The sequence below is a fragment of the Salmo salar genome, chromosome 15 (assembly GCF_965601325.2).
Source record: "Salmo salar chromosome 15, fSalSal1, whole genome shotgun sequence".
In the NCBI taxonomy this organism is placed as follows: domain Eukaryota; kingdom Metazoa; phylum Chordata; class Actinopteri; order Salmoniformes; family Salmonidae; genus Salmo; species Salmo salar.
The window spans coordinates 105,517,534-105,543,791 of record NC_138305.1 but is presented as its reverse complement, the minus strand read 5'-3'; the positions used below and the strand labels follow the sequence as shown (position 1 = coordinate 105,543,791).

At 43.5% G+C, this 26,258-nt stretch overlaps 1 protein-coding gene across 1 annotated transcript; it reads right to left on the bottom strand.

Annotated features, from left to right (window-relative positions):
* Nucleotides 1-1,889: 1,889 nt before the first annotated feature.
* LOC106572828 (transmembrane 9 superfamily member 4) lies at nucleotides 1,890-18,234 on the bottom strand. The gene is made up of 17 exons (XM_014147334.3): nucleotides 18,107-18,234; nucleotides 16,212-16,325; nucleotides 15,804-15,903; nucleotides 15,443-15,599; nucleotides 15,141-15,276; nucleotides 13,065-13,188; nucleotides 12,659-12,777; nucleotides 12,150-12,332; nucleotides 11,799-11,931; nucleotides 11,530-11,611; nucleotides 11,162-11,237; nucleotides 10,965-11,048; nucleotides 10,533-10,708; nucleotides 6,678-6,741; nucleotides 5,124-5,243; nucleotides 4,847-4,936; nucleotides 1,890-4,752 (listed from the first exon to the last, which is right to left on the bottom strand). The coding sequence occupies exons 1-17, from the start codon at nucleotides 18,140-18,142 to the stop codon at nucleotides 4,603-4,605; spliced, it is 1,944 nt and encodes a 647-aa protein (XP_014002809.1). The 5' UTR covers nucleotides 18,143-18,234; the 3' UTR covers nucleotides 1,890-4,602.
* Between the last annotated feature and the right edge of the window lie 8,024 nt (nucleotides 18,235-26,258).

Here is a 26,258-nt window from a genome sequence, read left to right as displayed (position 1 = left end):
AATCTGATCTATACCCCTCAAGACCCACAACATACAGATGAGGACAATGTGTAATCTGATCTCTACCCCTCAAGACCCACAACATACAGATGAGGACAATGTGTAATATGATCTATACCCCTCAAGTTTTATTAATCGTTTTGGATACACCGTCTAATGAAATACTCCCTTGCAACAACAATAATAATAAATAATTAAAGATAAGAATATGAACATAAAGTAAATGTCTCAGTAGAATAGAATAAATGTTTTAGCTTAATTAAAATACAGGAAGGCACAATTTATAGTCTAATATTTACACATGTTTTGGGGAAGGGGGGGGGATTGGAGGTCAAATGTTTAAATTGTACAGTATTTAGCAATCAGAATAAGAGTCTGGTAGCAGAGTGTGTGTGTGTGTGTGTGTGTGTGTGTGTGTGTGTGTGTGTGTGTGTGTGTGTGTGTGTGTGAGAGAGTGAGTCAGTGCAGGTGGTCAGTTCAAGTGTTCCAGCGGTCTGATGGCATGTAGATAGAAACTGTCTCTGAGCCTGTTGGTATCAGACCTCATGCTCCGATAGCATCTACCCGACGATAAGATGAACAGCTCGTGGCTGAGGTGTGTTGGGTCCTTGATGATGCTGCGTGCCTTCCTCAGGCACCGTTTCCAGTAGATGTCCTGGATGGGTTGGAGCACGGTCCCAGTGATGTCCTGGATGGGTTGGAGCACGGTCCCAGTGATGTACTGGATGGGTTGGAGCACGGTCCCAGTGATGTCCTGGATGGGTTGGAGCACGGTCCCAGTGATGTCCTGGATGGGTTGGAGCACGGTCCCAGTGATGTCCTGGATGGGTTGGAGCACGGTCCCAGTGATGTACTGGATGGGTTGGAGCACGGTCCCAGTGATGTCCTGGATGGGTTGGAGCACGGTCCCAGTAATGTACTGGATGGGTTGGAGCACGGTCCCAGTGATGTCCTGGATGGGTTGGAGCACGGTCCCAGTGATGTCCTGGATGGGTTGGAGCACGGTCCCAGTGATGTCCTGGATGGGTTGGAGCACGGTCCCAGTGATGTACTGGATGGGTTGGAGCACGGTCCCAGTAATGTACTGGGTCGTTTTCACCACCTGCTGGAGGGCCTTGCGGTCGTGGACGGAGAAATTCCCATAGCAGGCCGTGATGCAACTGGTCAGGACACTGGAGATGGTGCAGCGGTAGTATTTGAGGACTCGGGGGCGGCATGCTGAATTTCTTCAGCCGCCTTTAGGAAGTAGAAACGCTGTCGCGCCCTCTTGACCAGAGTGCTGGTGGTGTTATTTAGTCCCATGTTAAGTCCTTTGTGAATTGGATGCTGAGGAACTTAAAACTGCTGACTCTCTACTGCAGTCCTGTGGATCAGGGCATGTTTCCTCCACTACTTCCTGAAGTCAACAATCAACTCCTTTTGCATTGCTGAGGTTGTTCCACTTCCAGACAATATCCAGGAACTTCACACAGACATCGAAGAGGAGTGGGACAACAATTAACAGCCTGATCAAACCTATGCGAGGGACATGTCAGTCATGCTGCATGAGGCAAATGGTCACACCAGATACTGACTGGTTTTCTGACCCTTGCCCCTACTTTTTTTTATTTAACGTATCTGTCACCAACAGAAGCATATCTATATTCCCAGTCATGTGAAATCAATAGGATTAGTGCCTAATGAATGTATTTAAATTGACTGATTTCATTATATGAACTGTAACTCAGTCAAAATTGTTACGTTTTATTCATTATAAAAAATAAGACAGAGCCAACAGGACAATGGAACTCCACAAAGCATTACTTTGGCTTTATATGAAAATTACACACAATCCCTGCCGATCAAACATTTCTGTCAATAATAGCCTACATAAAGGAGACGTATTCAAATTCCAACATCATATCAGTACTTTATTAGTTTCATACATTATATCACTGGGCATTCTGTAAAGAAAAGGGGACAAGAAACAGGTTCTTAAAAATCATGCTTTTGGCTAAAACAATGATGTGATATTTATATAGTCAGAGCCCCCACTACAGCAAAACGCAGCAATACAAAGTGTTGTATTTACACAGTCAACACTCATTCACACACATACATACACGGCTCCGGTCAGTCAAATGTACATCTGCAGAAAATCTCTCCTGAAATCTGTTTGTTGGGCCCAGGTGAGGAAGTCTGTCTGTCTCTGAATCAGAGAGCAGTGAGAGCTGGCAGCTCAGGAACACTTTGACACTAAAGCCCTGTTCACACTGGCAGTTTGAAGTGATTCAAATACTATTTATTTGCATATCCAATTCAAATCTTGTTATTTTTCCTGCAGTCTGAACAGCCAAAAAGTACATGGAATCTGATATTTCAAGCCACATACCAAACCACCTTCCCAGCCATGGCTTATTCATTTGCCCTCAATTGCCCTCAACACATCTGATTTGGTCATTTGTAACTTGCTGTTCGGACAACAAACAGCATGTTGCTGTTGGAAAAAACAAAACTGATTAGAGCATTAAGACCTGCAGTGTGAACAAGGCTTTACAGAGGGAAGAAAAAGATTGATGCAATACTGACTGTGGAGGTGAACGTGTGTGAGGGCAGAGAATGAGAGAGACAAAGTGAGAAAGGTTAAAGTGAGAAGTATGATTCATTACATTACCATTCACCAATGGTGAATGGAGTAATTCCCCCCCTCTCTTCCAGTGCAGCTCTATCCCAACACCATCTGCTGGGTAAGACCTCCACCAGACTGTTGTATGGTTGGTTTCTATGCTCTTTATCAAGGAACAACTGGCAGGGTAATAACGTTGACCTAAAGGTCGCATTCCTGAAAGCTCAGCTCTCAAACTTAAAGACCCAGTTTCCTGGACCTAAATTATACCTATTCCTGGACTAAAAATGACCTTTCAATGGCAATTCTCCATAGAGAATTATGTTTAATCCAGGACCAGGCTTAATCTGGGTCTGTGGAACTGGCCCATAGAATAAAGTAAATGGGAGTAAAATATGCCCATGATATAAAGGTTTTGAATACTATGAATCCCATTCACCCAACTTTCATTCAGTTATGTAGGTCCCGTGTTATAGCGTACAGGATGTTCTGCATTTCAGACTCCACAGTCAGAGGAACTCCATCTACAAGACGACGAGAACCACTGGTGGGGAATTGTAACTGGGTAACAGAGTAAAACCCAGTGAAGGATCTGCCCATTAATGCAATAGGGCTGACATCTAGTACCTTCTTGAACCTATCGACAATCTAAACCACATTGTCGATCTTACACGGCACTGACTTGTCTCGTGGTTTATGGGAAAACTGTACTCCAGAAGTTGATGGAAAACAACTGTACTCCAGAAGCTGATGGAAAACAACTGTAGTCCAGAAGCTGATGGAAAACAACTGTACTCCAGAAGCTGATGGAAAACAACTGTACTCCACTTCGATGCTCAATGACAGAATCATGTTTAAGGCTAGAAGACATTGATGCTCTGGGATGACCGACAACGATAGATAACTTGTTAGATTAGCAGTGTCTCACCGACACTAAACTGTGTTCAACTCAAAACATTTAACATGACCTTTATGAAACCAAAGAACAGTCTTATCCTTTTCCAAAAAAATGCATAGTTCAATGGGACCATGGAGCTGTTTACATTGCATTACTAGGCAATGTGTCCAACCATTTTAAACACATTGTTACTCCTAGGTTAAAGCCCAGAAATTATATAGGTGATTTGAAGATGAGGAATACTACTTTTCATCAAAATTTACTTTCGTTCCGTAACATTTCATATTTTAACCATCTTAAGCCAAAGTGGCTTCCCTGCCACATTCTTTCATGTAAGTAGTATTTATAGAGAATTTATTTATGCTTCTCCGCATTGAAATCTGGTCGCTTTAAAGATACATTTTAGACAATCTGTTACCTTCATGTGAGAGAATTGTTTTCAGGGAGACAAATTGAGATTATGATTTTAGTTGTGGCTGAAATGGTCACATTTCAGTAAAAATATCAGAATATTTTAATATCCATGCCTGTTCCAATGTTAGATTTCCATTTCCCAGCATATTTTCTGACAAAAATAATAATACTTATTAGCAACGTTACAAGTGTGACCTCCGAACCATCCTCTGATCATAAACATATCTGGAATAAAGATAAATAAACTAACTTTACAAAGAGAGAGAGTGTGTGTAAAAGAAGTCCGACTAAAATATCTTACTGATTTTAAAACAAAGTTAAATTCTGAACCAGTCCTCCTGTGGAACCCAGGCTTGGCCAACTCCAAAAGCAGAGAGTAAAACATACAGAGACTGTTTCATTTGACATGCTTTGGCCCATGTGTGTACAAGGTGAAACAGTAGAAAACAGACTGTCCAAGAGGAAATCTCTGTCTCTGGACGTCCAATAACAGAGGGAGGAAGATCGTTGAGTTTGCAGGCTGCGCCATCTTACTGTCGTCTGTCCATGCCTATTGGGGGGGGGGTCACTGTTCCACAAACACCACCTGACGCGTCCTTACACACACAAGCCAGTGCTTGCTGGACATAAAGAATAAAATGTAAAAAATGAAAAATAATGTGGCAAAAAAAACCAGCTGAAAAACTCAGTCGATTTTGACGGCAGCATAGATCTTCCGTATGAACATGTATGCTGCGTAAAAGCCGATTGTCCCTGTAAGGAGCCAGAAGGACAGGACCATGAGAGCCGTGTAGCCAAAGTACAACAGGGAAGGGATAAACTCCACAATGTCCAGCTGGAAGAGAGAAACACAACGTCAACTTGTTGTAAGACAGTTACCAGCCAATCAAAGCATTCAAAATTCATCTCAAAACGTCTTCGACGGTTACCTTGTTGACAAAGTAGAAAATAGCGTAAACAAGGACGTAGAAGGCTGAGCCCCCTGATACCAGGAAGGTCCTCCACCACCACCGGTAGTCCTGCAGGAGACCGACCACACAGTTGGGTATATCTGTGACATCACAACTCAATCATACTACTAGACCTCCCGTCTCCAAGTTCTACTGTGGTTGAGAACTTAATATCTGAATATCCCTGAACTTCTGTTCACACTCAATGCCCCACACACACACACACACACACACACACACCAGGGCCCCGCCTCACCTCTGCACAGAGCTGGAAGTAGACCATGACGATACTAATCTGGGAGCAGGACACCACCAGGATGATGAACACCAGGAAGAGGAAACCAAACAGGTAGTAGAACTGGTTCTCCCAGATGGCCTGCAGAGAGATGATTTACAGTCAGACAACACCTCGTAGACCGGTGCCGCGGATGGCAGGGACACGGGTTAGACTCCGGACGGCAGGGACACGGGTTAGACTCCGGACGGCAGGGACACGGGTTAGACTCCGGACGGCAGGGACACGGGTTAGACTCCGGACGGCAGGGACACGGGTTAGACTCCGGACGGCAGGGACACGGGTTAGACTCCGGACGGCAGGGACACGGGTTAGACTCCCAACGCGGACGGCAGGGACACGGGTTAGACTCCCAACGCGGACGGCAGGGACACGGGTTAGACTCCCAACGCGGACGGCAGGGACACGGGTTAGACTCCCAACGCGGACGGCAGGGACACGGGTTAGACTCCCAACGCGGACGGCAGGGACACGGGTTAGACTCCCAACGCGGACGGCAGGGACACGGGTTAGACTCCGAACAGATTTTTTAAACATTTCTGTGACCAATACTGGGCCGTTCTAGACATTCAGAATGGTAAAGAAAAAAAATCCCTGCTGAGGACAAATAGAGAGACAACTGTACAAATGATCACTAACCCAAACAGGTCTAAAATAGAGCAAAATTCTGAACGTTACAACTTCCCCCGGTCTCCCCTTACTAATAGTGAATGCACAACTTCTTCCCTACTAGCGAATTAAGGAAGTTCTGACGAGCGCGACATAGTTGAGGATATTCTTCAATGAAAGGACAGTAATGTTAAGAGTACAGTAGGAAGCCCAGGTTTCGATTAAGCAATAAGGCACGAGGGGGTGTGGTATATGGCCAATATACCACGGCTAAGGGCTGTTCTTAGGCACGGTGCAAAGCATCCGACGCCGAGAAAAGACGAGACACAATGTGGTCTCAAAACAGAGACCATAATACAGACTGTAGCAGCTGGCTGGCACTGCTTTTCTGTTTGGTGTTTACAGAACAGTTGTGGCTTTTCGAATAATATCAGCTAGTCGAAATGCCCAAAAAAGTAAGAAATAACTATATTTTTTTGCTCTACTCTTGACCAATCAGAGTGAAGCAAAAAGCCACCACAGCAGATAGTGGGTCATGTGTCAAGACCATGTGACATTAAGGCATCTCAACGCCCCGTACATAAAAACTACATTCTAAAGTTGTTGTTTTATTAAATTATTTAGAATGTCATGGTATATCCTTGCATGTAACATGGAAAATTAAAAATGTATAAAAAAAAAAAAAGCTTTTTCCATTGTGAAAATAGGCCTAAAAAAAATGAATGGAACAAAATGAAAACGTCTAAGTGTTTATACTAAAGTCCGTTGGGATATCTGATTAAATGCATCCATCCCTACTGGCGTCTCCCTGTTGTAACTTGTAATAAACAAGATCTTCACCAACGACAGTTCCTCCTGCTCCTATTCCAACAGGCTATAATAGAACAGGAAAGGACTTCTACTCACACTGAAGATGAAGAAGAGCTCGATGAACATGGCACCAAACGGTAGAATCCCAGCCATCAGGATGCTTTGGAAAGAGAAAATGTTATGACACTGCATTAGGATTAACAGTGATTTGATGACAAGTTGTGTGACTGGATATGAGGAAACGTTTTGCTCCCCAGCAGGTATTCCCAAACTGAGGTATGCCAAATAAAAATGTGATTCACATTAAAAAAAACACAAATATTTTTCTTCGCATTTTCAAACAGTCCATTTATATTTTCCAACGGGGCTATACATCTGGGTGAGGTCCCCTCGCCTGAGTAGCCTCGTTTCACTGCCAAAAATAAAATGAAACCATCTAGTGTTAAGCGAAATAACAATGTCAAATACAGGTAGCCTAGTCAAATAATTAACATCCAATCACATTAACCTCTCGTGGGAAACCTTCACTCTTTCACAGACATTTAGAAACATGACAAATTGAAAAATAAGCCAAAGTTTGAGAGAATAAAGACGACTTTCGAGTAGTAAGACATGTATAAAAGCAACAGATACCATTAATAAGAATGGGCTAGAAGGGTCTTATATGATGAGCTACCGAGTGGCTAGGACAGGCAAACCCCATACTATTGTGGAGAACTTAATTCTTCCTGCTGCTGCGGATATGGCTGGGACAATGCTGGGGGAAAAGGCCAAAAAAACTATACAGACAATGACTTCATCCAACACCGTTTCACGACGCATCAGTGACATGGCAGGAGATGTTTTGAAACAATTACTGCTTCGCATACAAGCCAGTGAATTCTATGCGTTACAGCTGGATGAGTCAACAGACGTGGCGGGCCGGGCACAGCTCCTGGTATATGTCTTTACCTTTATGGGGGGTCAATTAAGGAAGACATCCACTTCTGCAAACCACTGGAAACCAGGACAACAGGAGAGGATATTTTTAAAGCACTGGACAGCTTTGTGACATCAAATGGACTTGGTGGTCAAGACGTGTTGGTATCTGTACTGATGGCACAAAAGCCATGACAGGAAGACATAGTGGAGTGGTAACGCGCTTGCAAGCAGTTCATCCCGACACCATTTGGGTACACTGCAGCATCCACCGAGAGGCTCTTGCTGCCAAGGGAATGCCTGACAGCTTGAAAGACGTTTTGGACACTACAGTGAAAATGGTTAACTTTGTTAAAGCAAGGCCCCTGAACTCTCGTGTATTTTCTGCACTATGCAATGATATGGACAGTGACCATGTAACGTTTTTACAACATACAGAAGTGCGCTGGTTATCAAGGGGCAAAGTATTGACACTTTTTTTTTTTGTTCATTGAGAGACGAGCTTAAAGTTGTCTTTACTGACCATAATTTTCACTTGTCTGACTGCTTGCATGATGACAAGTTTCTCACACGACTGGCCAACCTGGGTGATGTTTTTTCTCACCTGAATCTAGGATTACAGGGACTCTCCGCAACTAAACTCCGCAAAAAAAGACAACGTCCTCTCATTGTCAACTGCGTTTATTTTCAGCAAACTTAACATGTGTAAATATTTGTATAAACACGAGATTCAACAACTGAGACAAACAGTTACAAGTTACACAGACATGTGACTAACAGAAATGGAATGTGTCCCTGAACAAGGGGGGGGCAAAATCAAAAGTAACAGTCAGTATCTGGTGTGGCCACCAGCTGCATTAAGTACTGCAGTGCATCTCCTCCTCATGGACTGCACCAGATTTGCCAGTTATTGGTGTGAGATGTTACCCCAGTCTTCCACCAAGGCACTTGCAAGTTCCCAGACATTTCTGGGGGGGAATGGCCCTAGCCCTCACCCGCCGATGCAACAGGTCCCAGACGTGCTCAATGGGATTGAGATCCAGGCTCTTCGCTGGCCATGGCAGAACACTGACATTCCTGTCTTGCAGGAAATCACACATAGAACGAGCAGTATGGCTGGTGGCATTGTCATGCTGGAGGGTCATGTCAGGATGAGCCTGCAGGAAGGGTACCACATGAGGGAGGAGGAGGTCTTCCCTGTAACGCACAGCGTTGAGATTGCCTGCAATGACAACAAGGTCAGTCCGATGATGCTGTGACACACCGCCCCAGATCATGACGGACCCTCCACCTCCAAATCAATCCTGCTCCAGAGTACAGGCTTCGGTGTGACGCTCATTCCTTCAACGATAAACGCGAATCTGACCATCACCCCCGGTGAGACAAAACCGCAACTCGTCAGTCAACACTTTTTGCCAGTCCTGTCTGGTCCAGCGATGGTGGGTTTGTGCCCATAGGCGACGTTTTCGGTGACGTCTGGTGAGGACCTGCCTTTCAACAGGCCTACAAGCCCTCAGTCCAGCCTCTCTCAGCCTATTGCGGACAGTCTGAGCACTGATGGAGGGATTGTACGTTCCTGGTGTAACTCGGGCAGTTGTTGCCATCCTGTACCTGTCCCGCAGGTGTGATGTTCGGATGTACCGATCCTGTGCAGCTGTTGTTACACGTGGTCTGCCACTGCGTGGACAATCAGCTGTCCGTCCTGTCTCCCTGTAGCGCTGTCTTAGGCATCTCACAGTAGAGATTGCAATTTATTGCCCTGGCCACATCTGTGTCCTCATGCCTCCTTGCAGCATGCCTAAGGCACGTTCACGCAGATGAGCAGTGACCCTGGGCATCTTTCTTTTGGTGTTTTTCAGAGTCAGTAGAAAGGCCTCTTTAGTGTCCTAAGTTTTCATAACTGTGACCTTAATTGCCTACCGCCTGTAAGCTGTTAGTGTCTCAACTGTTCCACAGGTGCATGTTCTTTAATTGTTTATGGTCCATTGAACAAGCATGGGAAACAGTGTTTAAACCCTTTACAATGAAGATATTTGTATTTTTACGAATTATCTTTGAAAGACAGGGTCCTGAAAAAGGGACATTTATTTTTTTGCTGGGTTTATATTCAATGTGCGGGACAAAATTCAGGCTATGATTAAGCAGAGTTAGAGCTCTTCTCTCTGCATTAACAAAGACAACACACAGGTCTTTCCATATGGTTTTTTTGTGTGCAAATGAACTGCCAAATGTGATATAGCGAAGCACCTGAGTGAGCTGAGTGCGCAATTACACAGGGTACTTTCCTGAAACGGAAGACACAAACTGGATTCGTTATCCTTTTCATGCCCTGCCTCCAGTCCACTTACCGATATCTGAACAAGACAGCCTCATTGAAATTCCAACAAGCGGTTCTGTGAAAATCTTATTTAATCAGAAGCCACTGCCAGATTTCTGGATTGGACTACGCTCAGTATCCTGCCTTGGCAAATCGTGCTGTTAAGGCACTGATTGCAACCACGTACCTATGTGGGAGTGGATTCTTGGCCCTCACTAGCATGAAAACTAAATACAGACACAGACTGTGTGTGGAAAATGATTTAAGACTGAGACTCTCTCCAATACAACCCAACATTGCAGAGTTGTGTGCATCCTTTCAAGCACACCCTTCTCATTAACCTGTGGTGAGTTATTCACAATTTTTGACGAACAAATAAGGTTTTATATGTAAGATAGCTAAATAAAGAGCAAAATGATTGATTATTATTATTATATTATTATTAGTGCCCTGGTCCTTTAAGAGCTCTGTCACTTCCCACGAGCCGGGTTGTGACAAAAACTCACTCATTCTTATGTTTAATAAATGTATCGTATAGTGTGTGTGTGGCAGGCTTACAATGATGGCAAAAAACAACATTTGAGAGTGCGCTGACCCTGGTGCTAGAGGGGGTACGCAGCTGGAGGTTGAATGTTTGAAGGGGTACGGAACTTTAACAAGTTTAGGAACCACTGCCCCAGAGCAGAGCAGTAGGCAGGCTTGACAAGTACACTCACCCCACAAACTTGTTCATGTACCAGCGCTGCTCAGGCACCTGGCGAGGGATCTGATTGGTGCGGACAGGGTTGTCGTACGGCTGCTTGCGAAAGCCAAAGTAGTAGCCCAAGTAGACCAGCGGCATGGAGATACCAAACCACATGCAGAGTAGAGCCAGCATGGTGGTGAAGGGGACCTGAGGAGAGAGGGGGAGATGGTGTGATTGATGTCAACACAAAACATCAGTCCTAGTTCAACTAAGAGATATAGTCCTTACTATGCTGCGAAGTAGACAAACACCTGTCCTAGTTATGACGGTGAGTAAATGTGTTGTTGATATACAGTGGGCCCTATATATAGTGAATGTGTTGATATACAGTGGGCCCTATATATATATATAGTGAATGTGTTGATATACAGTGGGCCTGTATGTAGGTGACTAGCTAGCTCACGGCCCCAGACGAGTGCTCTCCCCAGATGAAACAGTTGAGGACGAAGCAGATGCAGAAGACCACGGCGGGGTACAGAGTGGCCGTCTGCAGGCAGAGCGGAGGAGAAACAGTCCCACATGAACAGTAGGCAACAGGACACTAAGTTTAAGTTAAACATACAGCATTAGCCATTGATAGTGTCCATTTGTAGTACTCACACAGAAAGCTCCCTTCTTCCACCGATGACCTTTCAGCGTGCGGTAGAGTCTGCCAGCAAAGTATCCACCGAACACACTGGAAGAGAAAACAGTCATACGGATGGCTGTCCCACAGCGTATAGACAGCAGACAGACCACAGCCAGAGGCCCAATCCCAAATGCACCCCTAAGCCCTATACTACACCAAATTTCTGTGTGGATATCTGAGAGGATTTGATAGGTGTTAGCAATATATAAAATCACACTCTCTGACAAGCTAGGGGGAATTCCCCCATATTGCTGATACTTATCAAAACGTCCACAAGTGCTTAGGGGTCCATTTGGGATTGGGCGAGAGAAATAAGGAGGGCGACTCTCTCGTGTCTTACCCCATGAACATAAACAGGAAGCAGGAAGTGGTCATCAGCGCCCCTCTACTGGAAGGAGACAGCATCCCCAACATGGCCACAACTACAGGACAGATAACACAGCAGCTTCAGCCCCATTTCACAGAGACAAACACTACCACGCTTTCATCTCCAGTTATGATGGGTGGCCCATATCCAGACATTACAATACATGTCCTTGATGAAAATGCCAGTTGGTAGATAGAGTACTTTTGAAGAGGTTTTAGGAGTCCCGTTTACAGCACACTCACAGATAACGATGAGGATCATGCAGAAGAGCTGTATGCCTGAGCCCAGCAGAGAGCTGAGGATCATGGGATACTGTGGAGGTCTGAACACGTCACCATGGACATTCTTCCAGCCTGACTCTTCCATGGTGTCCTCCTAACGAAGACAGACATTGGTATTTTACAGACACTACCCACATTCATTCACAACATGAAGAATCAAAATACTCTTCTGGAGAGGGTGAACACAACATGTCGCATTTTGAAATCTCTGTAGTCTCACACTTATTTAACTGAGTCTCTCTCTCTGCAGCTACAGACACAAAGTGATGCCAAAGCCATGTCATATTTAGCAGAGTGAGTGTTGTCTCCTACTATGTCATCCTCTCTGTTGTAGTTGGCGATGTCCTTCCTCAGGGTCCTGATGATGATCATACTGAGGATCCCAGAGAGGAAGAAGACCACCACCACGGAGTTAACGATGGAGAACCAGTGGATCTGCACGTCACTCATGGTCAGGTAGGTGTCCCAGCGAGATGCCCACTTCACCTGGCTCTCCTACAGGACAGACAAACGGGGTCCGTTTCTATAGGAAGGGGAGTCCTAACGAGACCACGGTCTCTTTATCTAGAGAACCTTGCATTACAAGACAAGCAATTACACAATCAAGGAGCGTAGCAAACAAAGAAAAATAGATTTAACAAAACCAAATGACCACATTCCTCAGTGAAGAGGTCCATTAACAACAACGTAGCCAGCTAAGTCAAGTCACATTCTATTGAAAGTGCATCACAACGTTTCACATTTTACTGAGGAACATTTAAATCTTTGCCGTTGTTAAAAACCTAAAGATTGAACGTAAAGAGAAGGGCTGTGCCACTTACCTCCCAGTGGACGGAGTAGGTGAAGAGAACCTCATTGTCCTTAGAGGGGTCAATCTCCTGAGGAGCTGAGTTAGTGGCCTCGGGCAGGGCACATGCCCCCTTATCAGCCGCCTTTAGGTCTGTAGAGGGATCCATACAGAGAAAATTAACATATAGAAGGGGAAGGATAGAAACACACACTGCATTTCACAGGAGGTTGTGTTCACCTTAATTTGGGAGGGGCAATGGCTGGATGCGGAATAGTATCAACATCAAACACATGGTTTCCATTCGTGCCGTTCCAGACCTTATTATAAGCCGTCCTCCCCTCAGCAACCTCCACTCCTGTATTTTTGAATGCTTGTCACTGTGTTTATTGGGCTCAAATAACCCGTTCGTACCTCAGAAAGGATCCTGTGTAACTTACCCTCCACCTTGACACTCTGGGGAACCACCTCAAAACGTACAACTCTGTAGTTGTGCTCTTCCCCCTCCTCCAGCTTCTCCTTGTGGTAGTAGATGATGAAGGACAGGTGGTTGTGTAGGTAGAACTATAGCAGAGACAACAGACTGTAGGACAGGTGGTTGTGTAGGTAGAACTATAGCAGAGACAACAGACTGTAGGACAGGTAGTTGTGTAGGTAGAACTATAGCAGAGACAACAGACTGTAGGACAGGTTATTGTGTAGGTAGAACTATAGCAGAGACAACAGACTGTAGGACAGGTGGTTGTGTAGGTAGAACTATAGCAGAGAGAGACTGTAGGACAGGTGGTTGTGTAGGTAGAACTATAGCAGAGAGAGACTGTAGGACAGGTGTTTGTGTAGGTAGAACTATAGCAGAGAGACAGACTGTAGGACAGGTGCTTGTGTAGGTTGAACTATAGCAGAGAGACTAAAGGACAGGTAATTGTGTAGGTAGAACTATAGCAGAGAAACAACAGACTGTAGGACAGGTAGGTGTGTAGGTAGAACTATAGCAGAGAGAGACTGTAGGACAGGTAGTTGTGTAGGTAGAACTATAGCAGAGAGAGACTGTAGGACAGGTAGTTGTGTAGGTAGAACTATAGCAGAGAGAGACTGTAGGACAGGTGTTTGTGTAGGTAGAACTATAGCAGAGAGAGACTGTAGGACAGGTAGTTGTGTAGGTAGAACTATAGCAGAGAGAGACTGTAGGACAGGTAGTTGTGTAGGTAGAACTATAGCAGAGAGACAACAGACTGTAGGACAGGTAGTTGTGTAGGTAGAACTATAGCAGCGAGACTGTAGGACAGGTGGTTGTGTAGGTAGAACTATAGCAGAGAGACTGTAGGACAGGTAGTTGTGTAGGTAGAACTATAGCAGAGAGACAACAGACTGTAGGACAGGTAGTTGTGTAGGTAGAACTATAGCAGAGAGAGACTGTTGGACAGGTATATGTGTAGGTAGAACTATAGCAGAGAGACAACAGACTGTAGGACAGGTATATGTGTAGGTAGAACGATAGCAGAGAGACAACAGACTGTAGGACAGGTATATGTGTAGGTAGAACGATAGCAGAGAGACAACAGACTGTAGGACAGGTATATGTGTAGGTAGAACGATAGCAGAGAGACAACAGACTGTAGGACAGGTATTTGTGTAGGTAGAACGATAGCAGAGAGACAACAGACTGTAGGACAGGTATATGCGTAGGTAGAACGATAGCAGAGAGACAACAGACTGTAGGACAGGTATATGTGTAGGTAGAACGATAGCAGAGACAACAGACTGTAGGACAGGTATATGTGTAGGTAGAACTATAGCAGAGAGACAACAGACTGTAGGACAGGTATATGTGTAGGTAGAACTATAGCAGAGAGACAACAGACTGTAGGACAGGTATTTGTGTAGGTAGAACTGTAGAAGAGAGACAGACTGTAGGACAGGTGTTTGTGTAGGTAGAACTATAGCAGAGAGACAACAGACTGTAGGACAGGTATATGTGTAGGTAGAACGATAGCAGAGACAACAGACTGTAGGACAGGTATATGTGTAGGTAGAACGATAGCAGAGAGACAACAGACTGTAGGACAGGTATATGTGTAGGTAGAACTATAGCAGAGACAACAGACTGTAGGACAGGTATATGTGTAGGTAGAACTATAGCAGAGAGAACAGACTGTAGGACAGGTATATGTGTAGGTAGAACTATAGCAGAGAGAACAGACTGTAGGACAGGTATATGTGTAGGTAGAACTATAGCAGAGAGAACAGACTGTAGGACAGGTATATGTGTAGGTAGAACTATAGCAGAGAGAACAGACTGTAGGACAGGTATATGTGTAGGTAGAACTATAGCAGAGACAACAGACTGTAGGACAGGTATTTGTGTAGGTAGAACTAAACCCTTATTTATATCTGAGAAGTGTAGGGGGTCAAATAGATACAAGAAGGATTCAGAGTTCCACTCCCCTAATCTCATACAGATGTGTCCATGCTCTCTCTCCATCCTTTAGTTAGGCCCTTGTAAAGAGGTTCAGTACCTTGTTGTTGTCAGTGAAGCCCAACCTGTAGCCGTGTTCAAACTGAACATCCTTCACCACCTCCTTGTCCTCAGCCCCTGCCTCTATGTTGGGGTTGAACTCCAGCCGCGTAGCCACTGGGAGGTTGTCTGCAATGCTGTGGGAGTTTATAGACAGGATTAACATGGACCATACAGCAGCATTTTACACAGTTACCTGATAAATCCGCTGCCTAATTGTATTGATCCAATGGGAGATGATTCACAGGCATGCTGACTGTTTCTTAAAAAGGTGAGAAAGAGTAATGAGGAAAGGGAACTCACAGGTGAACATAGTACTCCTCCTGAATTCGCTCAGCCACCAGCTTGCTCTGCTGCACGTTGAGTTTCAGCTTGGCACAAACCACCTCACACTTCTTGTCCTGGGTCATGAGTACCGAGTAAAGGGTGTTGACAATACGGTCCCCGCGTAACACCTCCCCTGCACACACAGAATAACACACGTCAGTAGGACTTCCTGGTGAGGGCCTTGAGGTGTAACAGATTATTAAAAATCACATACAAAGACAAATCATCAGCAAATAAACACAGTTACACAAGCAAAGAGTAAACCTTCCAAACAGCGACACAAGATGCTTGGAACAACATCTGCATGAGAGGAGAGCAGAGAGAGATGCTTACTTACCCAGGTTCTCTGCTTTGTAGACCACTTTATCAGGCAGACAGAAGGGCAGGGAGTAGTATTCATAGGGAAGCTGAGTCCTGGAGCTGGTCAGCTTCACAGCCTGGGGGGGGAAATCAATATGCACATTCATTTGAGTGACTGACTGCCTGACCTGCCAACTGCATGCAAATAGGCTACACAACCAATACTAGTTTCCACCTCAGCCTGCATTGGATAGCCTTTGCGCTAAACAGGCTTTTGTCCATGTATCAAAATTAGGATAACATACATCACACTTGGAAAAACAAACAATGCCAACTTAATAAATCCATAAAATGCCAAGGCAGAAACAAACACAGCCAAAAAACAGAGTATTATGCTGTTAAGCATAAAAAGGTTAAGAGTAGGACTCATGTCTGCTTAGTTTACCTTAATCTCTACAGCACTGTTCTGGTGGAAGTTCATTGGAGCAACTCCAGGCACGTAAAAGGCCTTGACTCCTCCAGGCAACATAGACAACAGCAGAAGGGCCAACCACGTCGCCTGCAACACACAAACGGACTAGTTGCATCTTTGGAAATTGAGCAATCAATGGAGAGTGGAGACACCGTCGGGCCATGTAAGGTGAGACACATTTTTCAACCTGAGATGATGGTAATCAGATTAAAATGTAGTAGGTTTATTGGTGCACAGTACCAAGCACAATCCAAAATGACTCAATCACTTACACAAAACTTTGAGACTGTACTTGGCATGGACCTACAGTATGGCGCATCTAACCAGTTAGTGGCTAGACCATAGGCCTACACAGCCCACTGATGGTATAGAAACACAATATTTCAACATGATCTTGTGGATTATTTAGTGTATACTTAAGGGTGTTACAATAACACTGCATGACAAATATTAGAACAATACATCATTTTACAGCTAGGGTGGGAGGTCACCTTAGCCAGGGTTCCCAGATCCAGGTTAAACCTAGTACTGGACAACAACAAAATGTACAGATGGGAAATTGCATTGAAAGTGCTTTTCTTCCAGGAGGCTCAATCTGTGTCCGGCAAACCAGCCCTGTGCAATACATCCTAAATATTAGCAACAGGGAGTAGTAATGGAAAGTCACATGGGTGTAGGTTATATAAATCCCTTTCACTCAGATTGAGAGAGCACAAGATTTAGCAGGCAAACAGAGGTCTTCTACTAAAACTAAATGTCACACCAGTCAAGCTGGATTTTCCTTTCCTGTCTGGAGTACTTCCAAAACCACGACTCTAATCAGACCATAACTATTCTGCATTTATGGGGATGGGTTGGGGACGAGCATGAACATTCTGTGATAGCAGTGAAACGTCTAAACACTGAAAAGATACATGTTGATAAAAACAATAACAAAACCAAACAACCCAATATAGAGCGAAGTTATCTTATTTATCTCGCTTCAAATGATGAATTTGTTATCCAGCTACAGGTGTTAGTTAGCTAGCTACCTCTCTGTATAAGAATGAATAAAACCATCTCCACACTCACAATAGTTAACATTAGCTAAATAGCTAGGTGACATCATTAGTAAATTGTTTTGATATGAATGTCAACTAAATACGCCACAGATACTCATCAAGGAGATAGCCTTTAGCTACATTTATATAATACACACATCAACGCGGAAATGCATAGCTAGCTAGTTGCTAGCCACATTCTACCTAGCCAGCGAACCATATCATAGTTAGCATTAACCAGCTAACGTTAGCTAGCTAAACTGGCTCTGGTGCTCGAACTAGCCAACTACCACATGAAAACGATCTGCTTTGCATTCCCAGTTACTACAACGTTAAGAAAGCGTATGCGTAGCTAATGTTAGATTATGATTGAGACTAATTAACTAGCCAAGTTAACTAACCTTACATTTCTGTAGTAGGTTGTTGGCTAGACAGATAACAGCCCAGCTACGCAAAAGCCAAGGGCTACGAAGTCAAGTATTACTGTTAACTGTCAACCGTAACCGAAATACATTTCCTTTCTGATCAACATACACAGTAAGAACTAAGGAACATTATTGTATTGTGGATTTACGCTTGAAAACAAATTTGACAAGTTAGCTGGTTAGCGTCGTCAACACTAGCCTACTACTAGCACTTCTGCACCATTGACAAACCAACAACGTAGAAATACACCACATTTAAATACCGTTAAATCATAACCTTTTATTTCACTTGAAAACGTAAACCTGGATATAAAGAATAACACAACAATATGATTGTAGTTGAAGGTAGACAGTGAAAACTGCCAGATGTTTGAAGAACAAAATTGTATTGCTTCCCACTTACCATCGCCGCGGCCGCCATCTTGAATACACGTGTCATTCGTGACGTGAAAGGAACTAGTATCCATTCACCCCGGACGTCATGCAGAGGAGACTGGCGAATCAGTGATGCCAATTTAGCAATTTTGTTGCTAGATTTAGAAACTTTTCAGACTACCCTGGCAACTTTTTTTTTTCAAACAGCACCTAGCAACAAATTTAGCTACTTTAAAAAATGTATTTGGAACTTTTAGCAACTTTTGAAAAGTGACTCAAACGCTAAAACGCATGCATTTTCCCTCTAAAGGACACAAACACGATTTTCTCTGTCACACTCAGTCACAACACACGTGCCTGCCTGCAAAAGTGCATTGTGAGTGACGTCAGCAGCAGGCGCTCAGCTCATGCACAGGCAGCAGAAGGCCTGCAGCAATTTCAGCAAATTTCAAATCATTGTTGGCTGACTCAAGGAGCAGTAATATGCGTTCGACGAGACAAACCCAATGAATATAGTTGGTCACGAATGTTTGATCTTGAACAGAACTTACATCAATCAACATGTCTCAATCAAAATTGTACAGCCAGAAGTACAGAAAAGAGTGGGAGTCTGTACCTGAATTTAAAGGGTGGCTGAAGCCAGTAATTGGGGATGATTGACGGGCATACTGTGCCTACTGCAAATCAGATATGCTTGCAAAAATGTATGACATCAAAAAACATTGTGCTACAGCAAAGCATATAAATAAATAAAAACTGTACAACCCCACAACGCAGTCTACATAACCACAGTTGGTTAAGAAAGTGGATAACTGCAAAAGCGCAGAAGCTACTATGGCAATGGCCATTCCGGAGCATTGTTCGCTGCTAGCATGCAACCATTTAGGTATGACTTGCAAAGCTGCCTTTTCAGATTCTGTGACAGCAACAAACTTCCAAGTGCACAGAAATTATTAGGGGAGTACTGGCTCCTTATTTTATGAAAAGGGTAACATCAGATGTGGGGGATGAGAAGGCCAGTCTCCTTTTGGATGAGTCCACTGATGTCAGTGTCTCGAAATACCTGGGTGTGGTGATTCGGTATTTCAGTGCTAAATAAAAGAACCGTTGTGTCCACATTTCTCAGGCTGATTGAATTTGAGGGGGCGATGCCAGATCAATAGCAAAGGCGGTAGTTGAGTTTCTTGAGAAGTGTAACTTAAAAAAATAAAATCTTCAGGGTATTGGCACTGATAATGCGTCCGTGATGACTGGGGTGCACAACAGGGTGCACACGATTTTAAAGGAAGGATGTGCATTGCCCAATTTGGTACTCATCCCTTGTGTGTGCAATTCTTTACAATTGGCTGACAGTGCAGCATCCAAAGAAACCATCCCTAGGAGTGTTGAGTACTTAATCAGGGAAACCTACAACTGGTTTTCGATTTCTCCAAAATGGTGCGAGGCGTACAAAGCAGTGTATGCCACCATTAATTGTGGCCAGAAACCCCTGCAGATCAACAAAGTGTGTGCCACACGTTGGCTATCGATTGAGCCTGCAGTAACTCGTATATTGAGCCAGTGGGAAGAACTGAAACTCCACTTTGAGTTGACCAAGGCCAGTGAGCATTGCTACATGGTGGATGTGCTCCATGCCATGTACATGGACAAGACCAACTATGTCTACCTGACATTCTTGAAATCAATCCTGTCTGACGTACAAGTTGCAGTGAAGTCATTTGAGGGAGAGCAAACAGATGCTGTCAAGATTTTGGACAATCTGGTACACCTCTTAACATCAATTTGCAGCAGAGTAGTCTACCCTATGGCAAAAATGTATGTCCTGAAGGATGCCATTGATAGAAATCTCAGTCCATCACCATTCCTTGGGTACCTTTTCGAGAGCATCCATCCTCTTGTGCTGGTTCCAGCTCTGTGACAATGCAGTTGGACAGTGAAGGTGAAGTGGATTTCCTTGCCAATCTAAGATTCATCATATTTACAATACGTATGCAAGGAGTGGACTCTCTGGAACTGGCGGAGACACACAGCTGATGGTGGCAGTGTGTGCGAGAACAGTGGCAATATCTGGAAGAAACCAGTAAGCAGCTATCCAGCCAAGCAGCACAACAACCTGGAGAGTGCTGGAGAGAGATGCCTAGCGCACACATCATTATTTGAGTTAAGTTGCTTGTTCAATAAGATAGCATATACAGTACCTTGTTATTAGCTTGTACCTATAATTGTTGATCAGTTAGGTAGCATGTTAACTACCAATACACTGCTTAAAACTATAATTGTTCAGAATGTGTAGGTTTACTAATAAAAAATAAAATGTCATTGTTCAATAATGTGTAATGTGTAATTGTTAAAAAATTCTGTGTTGTGTTTAAAAATAAATATCTGATCATATAAAATGCGTTGTGTTTAAATTACTTTTATAAATAAAAATGTGATAATAAACAAACAAATCTAAACTAACAAATGTCAAATCATATTTTTAGCCGAGATGGCCAGCCAATTTGAGTAACGTTATTGTGTATTCTACATAATGATGCAGGTTAACGTTATTACGTAATGACGTCATCTCGCAAGGACAGCGTCATTTTGCAACTTTTAGCCCCCCAAAAAAATCGACCTACCGCAACTTCCCCTGAAAATTAGTTGGCAACACTGCTGGCGATACTACAGTTTAACTGACGCTGAGCCCAGAAAGACAATTCCCATAGACACCCCAATGGAGAAGTCCATACTATTTTTTTCCTAAAAACAGTCCCTCTGTTCATTGTGTTATAGGATAATACATTACCAATCATGTTAAACAGTCCCTCAGTTCATTGGTTATGTATCATTCTCTAACACAATGAACAGAGGGACTGTATAACATGATTGGTGATGTCTTATCCTCTAACACAATGACCAGAGGGACTGTTTAACATGATTGGTGATGTCTTATCCTCTAACACAATGAACAGAGGGACTGTTTAACATGATTGGTAATGTCTTATCCTCTAACACAATGAACAGAGGGACTGTTTAACATGATTGGTAATGTGACATTACCAATCATGTTAAACAGTCCCTCTGTCCATTGTGTTAGAGAATGACACATTACCAATCATGTTAAACAGTCCCTCTGTTCATTGTGTTAGAGAATGACACATTACCAATCATGTTAAACAGTCCCTCTGTTCATTGTGTTAGAGAATGACACATTACCAATCATGTTAAACAGTCCCTCCGTTCGTTGTGTTTGAGAATGACACTATCAATCATGTTAAACAGTCCCTCTTTTCATTGTGTTAGAGAATGACACATTACCAATCATGTTAAACAGTCCCTCCGTTCGTTGTGTTTGAGGATAATACATTACCAATCATGTTAAACAGTCCCTCTGGTCATTGTGTTAGAGGATAATACATTACCAATCATGTTAAACAGTCCCTCCGTTCATTGTGTTAGAGAATGATACCAATCATGTTGCCATCTTTGGTCCACTGCCCCCAGGCTAGCAGAACTTCCCGCACCCCTCTAGCTCTGTACACACAGCATAGTGACTGCTCTGAATGTGTGTGTCCTCTCCCTCCACTGAAACAAACACACACTGGCTACTGACTGTTGGGAAAGTACAACACAGATGAATGAGGCACATTAGGTTATTTTCTTTTCGATCCAGGAAGATGTCACCGTTTTGATGTTTCAGTTTCTGCTAAATGTGTCCAGAAGTAACCCCTAAACCGTGCCTAGCCAGTGTGCAGTCGTGTAGAACTGAAAGATTTGGATAAGTATGATGGTACTGGAACTCATTTTCCTTTGAGAGGCTTGGTGTGGCTAAGTATTTTTTTTCCCTCCATAGAAATAGAATGACAATCATTGATAATAAATTATAGAATGATAATCTAATTTCGTTGTTTCTGCGACTTATTTGGTCCTAAGGGGTTAAATAAAACTTTAGGATTGTGTCTAGGCTAGGGGGATCTGTGTGTAATGGGAAGGGATGCTGCACCTGCCATAATTGTCCCTCTGTTGAGGTGTTTGAGCGCTATGCGCCCTCTAGTGGCCATTCTCCAGTGGTTCATGGTGACAGCGGTGAGTTTAAGCCTCTGGTTCAGTCTCAAATCCCCCAAAAAGATCTATTCACATTTTATTTGTCACATGCTCCGAAACAACAGGTGTAGCAGACCTTACAGTGAAATGCTTACTTACAAGCCCTTAACCAACAATGCAGTTAAGAAAAATAAGTTAAGAAAGTATTTACTAAAATAAACTGAAGTTAAAATTATAAATAATTAAAGAGCAACAATAAAATAACAGTAGCGAGGCTATGTACAGGGGGTACCGGTACAAAATCAATCTGCGGGGGCACAGGTTAGTCGAGGTAATATGTACATGTAGGTAGAGTACATCTCTGCTCTAGGACCTCCTGTCTGATTCAAGCCCAGTCCAGCTCGCTCTTCCAGTGGGTAAAACACAAGGCCATCAGCCTCATGGCTCTGCCAAGCTGGAAACTGGCACCACTCTGCCTACGTGCCAAGCTGTGCCAGGGCAGGGCCGAAGTAGGCTTTCTAGCTCTAGAAAACCCAGCATGGGAGAGAGAAATTAAAAGGTGAGAATGAATCATTAAATGTTGCACAGAATTACTTGTCCAATCCACTCAATTTCTTTTTGGAGGAATGTCCTGTTAAAATATAGTAGGGTCTGAGTTTTAACAGTTTAGTCATATAGCAGACACTTATTCAGAGCAACTTACAGTAGTGATTGCATACAAGTTCATATTATGATTTGTTTCATACTTGGGAATCGAACCAACTACCCTGGATTTGCAAGCGCCCCACTCTACCAACTGAGCTACATTTAAATCAAGTAGCAAACTTAGATATTGGTATGCATGGCACAATGATTATCATCGTGGTGCAAATGTTCATATTCATGGGAAAATGATTAGTTACCTTTAATCATTATACACAGTTACAGTCTAACAAACAAACTGTTGAACAGAGTCTGGTTGTGAAAAGCCAAACTGGTCAGTGAGGACTGATGTACTGTGACCAAAGATTTATATATACGCTTTGGTACTATTTTCACAAGTGTGTGGTAAACTTTCACAACTCTTAGTACAAAACTCAAAGCAGGTCATCAAAAGGCTGGTTTTTTCCAAACTTTAAGCACATTTTCTAATTTACTAAGTACAACACACAAAACCACACAGTGACTTTTTCACCAAAGCTAATCAGTGTTTCATCTAGAAATAACTTTCATATTAAGTAATTGCCTTTTCACAATATGTTTCATATGGCTCTTCTCATTTGTTTAAATACAATTGACCATCATTTAATCCAAATGCGCTTATTGGTTAATCACTTAGCCATTTGGTTAACCTATAGATTTTAAACTGGTTTGTCTACTATATATGGATTTTGAGAACTACAGAAAGAAAATATGTTTGTAAAGTATAACCCTACATAGTAACTGCTCCTTATTGCTAATTGATTTCAGTTGTAACAACAATGGGTCACCATATAAAAGGATGTGTGTGAACACTTGCAATTTCTTTCAACATGGAGCAGGATAGACAGCAAGGGAGAGGAAGAAATCAAAGAGCTTGTGGACAAGGGGCCCGTCAGAGAGGTGGGCATCAGAGAGAGGGAGGGAGACGGCAGGGAACTGTGGTGAATTCTGGGCCATCGCCGTTGACCATGTGGAAAACATAGGCTTCCAGATTAGTTCACCCCAATCTGAACATATCAACTGTCAATTCAATCATGAGAACATTCTCCCCCCCCCCCCCAAAAAAATGCTATGTTACCATTACATTTACAGTAAATGACATATCGTAATGCATGTAAAGTCACAAAACATGTTACAGTATGATCTATTGATGGTATACTCTACCTTCAGAATGGACAGAAGACCCCATGGTGGTGGTCGTGGCCGTGTGCAGACCGACCAGCAGGAGTGCCCAATGATAGAAATGGTGAGGGCCAAGAATGCTCCTTTGTTCGCACCACCAAGGGCAATTAAACTGATTAAAGAGGCCAACCCAAAACAACGCCGGCGAATGAGAGGTACTCGGAGCGGTCTTCTAGTCCAACTTAGGAGGCGCGCACACCACCCATCACTTCCAAGTATATTACTCACTAATGTTCAGTCCCTGGATAATAAAGTTGAAGAGCTCAGGGCAAGGATTTCTTTCCAGAGAGACGTCAGGGATTGTAACATACTCTGTTTCAAGGAAACATAGCTCTCTCAGGATATACAGTCAGAGTCGGTTCAGCCATCTGGATTCTCAGTTCATCGTGCCGACAGGAATAAACATCTCTCCGGGAAGAAGGGCGGGGGTGCATGTTTCATGATTAACGACTCATGGTGTAATTGTGATAACATACAGGAACTCAAGTCCTTTTGCTCACCCAACCTAGAACTCCTCAATAAAATGCCGGCTGTATTATATCCCAATAGAATTATCTTCGGTTATAGTCGCGGCTGTGTATATCCCTCTCAAGCCGATATCACGACGGCCCTCAAGGAACTTCACTGGACTTTATGCAAATTGGAAACCATATATCCTGAGGCTGCATTTATTGTGGCTGGGGGTTTTAACAAAGCTAATTTTAGGAAAAGGCTGCCGAAATTCTATCAGCATATCGACTGTAGTACTCGCGCTGCTAAAACACTCGACCATTGTTACTCCAACTTCCGGGATGCATACAAGGCCCTCCCTCCCCCGCCCTCCATTCAGCAGATCAGACCACGACTCCATTTTGCTCCTCCCCTTCCTATAGGCAGAAAAACAGGAAGTACCCGTGTTAAGGACAATTCAATGCTGGTCTGGCCAATATGAATCCACGCTTCAAGATTGTTTTGATCACGCAGACTGGAATATGTTCCAGGTAGCCTCAGAGAATAATATTGACGAATACACTGAGACGGTGACAGAGTTTATCAGGAAGTGTATAGGAGATGTTGTACCCACTGTGACTATTAAAACCTACCCTAACCAGTAACCCTGGCTAGATGGCAGCATTCATGCAAAACTGAAAGCGTGAACCACTGCATTTAACCATGGCAAGGTGACTGGGAATATGGCAGAATACAAAACAGAGTAGTTATTCTCGCCGCAAGGCAATCAAACAGGCAAAACGTCAGTATAGAGACCAAGTGGAGTAGCAATTCAACGGCTCAGACACGAGACGTATGTTGCAGCGTCTACAGACAATCACGGACTACAAAAGGAAAACCAACCACATCGTGGACACCGACGTCTTGCTTTCGGACAAGCTAAACACGTTCTTTGCCATCTTTGAGGATAACACAGTGCCACAGACGCGGCTCGCTACCAAGGACTGTGGACTCTCCTCTGTGGCCGACGTGAGTAAGATGTTTAAATGTGTTAACCCTCACAAGGCTGCCAGCCCAGACAGCATCCAAAGCCACGTCCTCAGAGCATGCACAGTCAAGCTGGCTGGTGTGTTTACGGACATATTCAACCCTCCTGGAAGTGACAGCATTCCCTCCCCCATATGCCCTCCAAGACACAACTATGACAAAACAACCAACAAAAATTGTACATAATCAATGGTAGGCTTCGAGGGGAGGTACAACACATCCCTTGGCAGTAGTACTGTCGGTTACTTAATCATTGACCTCAACCCAGAGTCTCTCCAAGCATTCAGTCAGTCCACTGACACACCTACCAGATCACAGCAAAATCACAGTCTACTTGAACATAGCAATACTCAAATCATGAGGCATCAAAGCCAAAGGAACTGCATAATATTAAGAAATGCTATAGATGGAAGGAATGTAGTGTAGAAATAAACCGTAAAACAATTAGGCAACAACAAATTCAACCCCTTTCAGACAACTTCCTGGACAAAACGTTTCATTGTAATAGGGAAGGTGTAAACTTGGCAGTAGAAAACTGAAGCAGTATATTTAACATCTCAGCTTCCCTATTAAATCTAAAAATGTCAAGCAGACAACCTAAGAAAATTAACAACAATGACAAATGGTTTGATGAAAAATGCAAAAACATATCCAACCAAAAACGTAGAGACTGTCACAGGTCAGGTTCTCTCCCTTGAGTGTACTACCTGAGATTGCGAATGGAGAGCACCCCTGGGTTACTTCTAGTATCCAGGTGACTCTGATTGGGCTTATTGGGATCACCTGCTGGATGACTATTTAGGTCCCTCTGTGGA

What these genes read in the sequence shown, in the direction of transcription:
- LOC106572828 (XM_014147334.3), bottom strand. Translation starts at nt 18,142, where the DNA reads ATGACACGTGTATTCAAGATGGCGGCCGCGGCGATG. An exon ending in GCTTCACTGACAACAACAAG is followed by an intron (nt 13,189 to 15,140) that starts GTACTGAACCTC and finishes TCTCTGCTATAG; the next exon opens with TTCTACCTACACAACCACCT. An exon ending in TTTTCTACTTTGTCAACAAG is followed by an intron (nt 4,753 to 4,846) that starts GTAACCGTCGAA and finishes TCTCTCTTCCAG; the next exon opens with CTGGACATTGTGGAGTTTAT.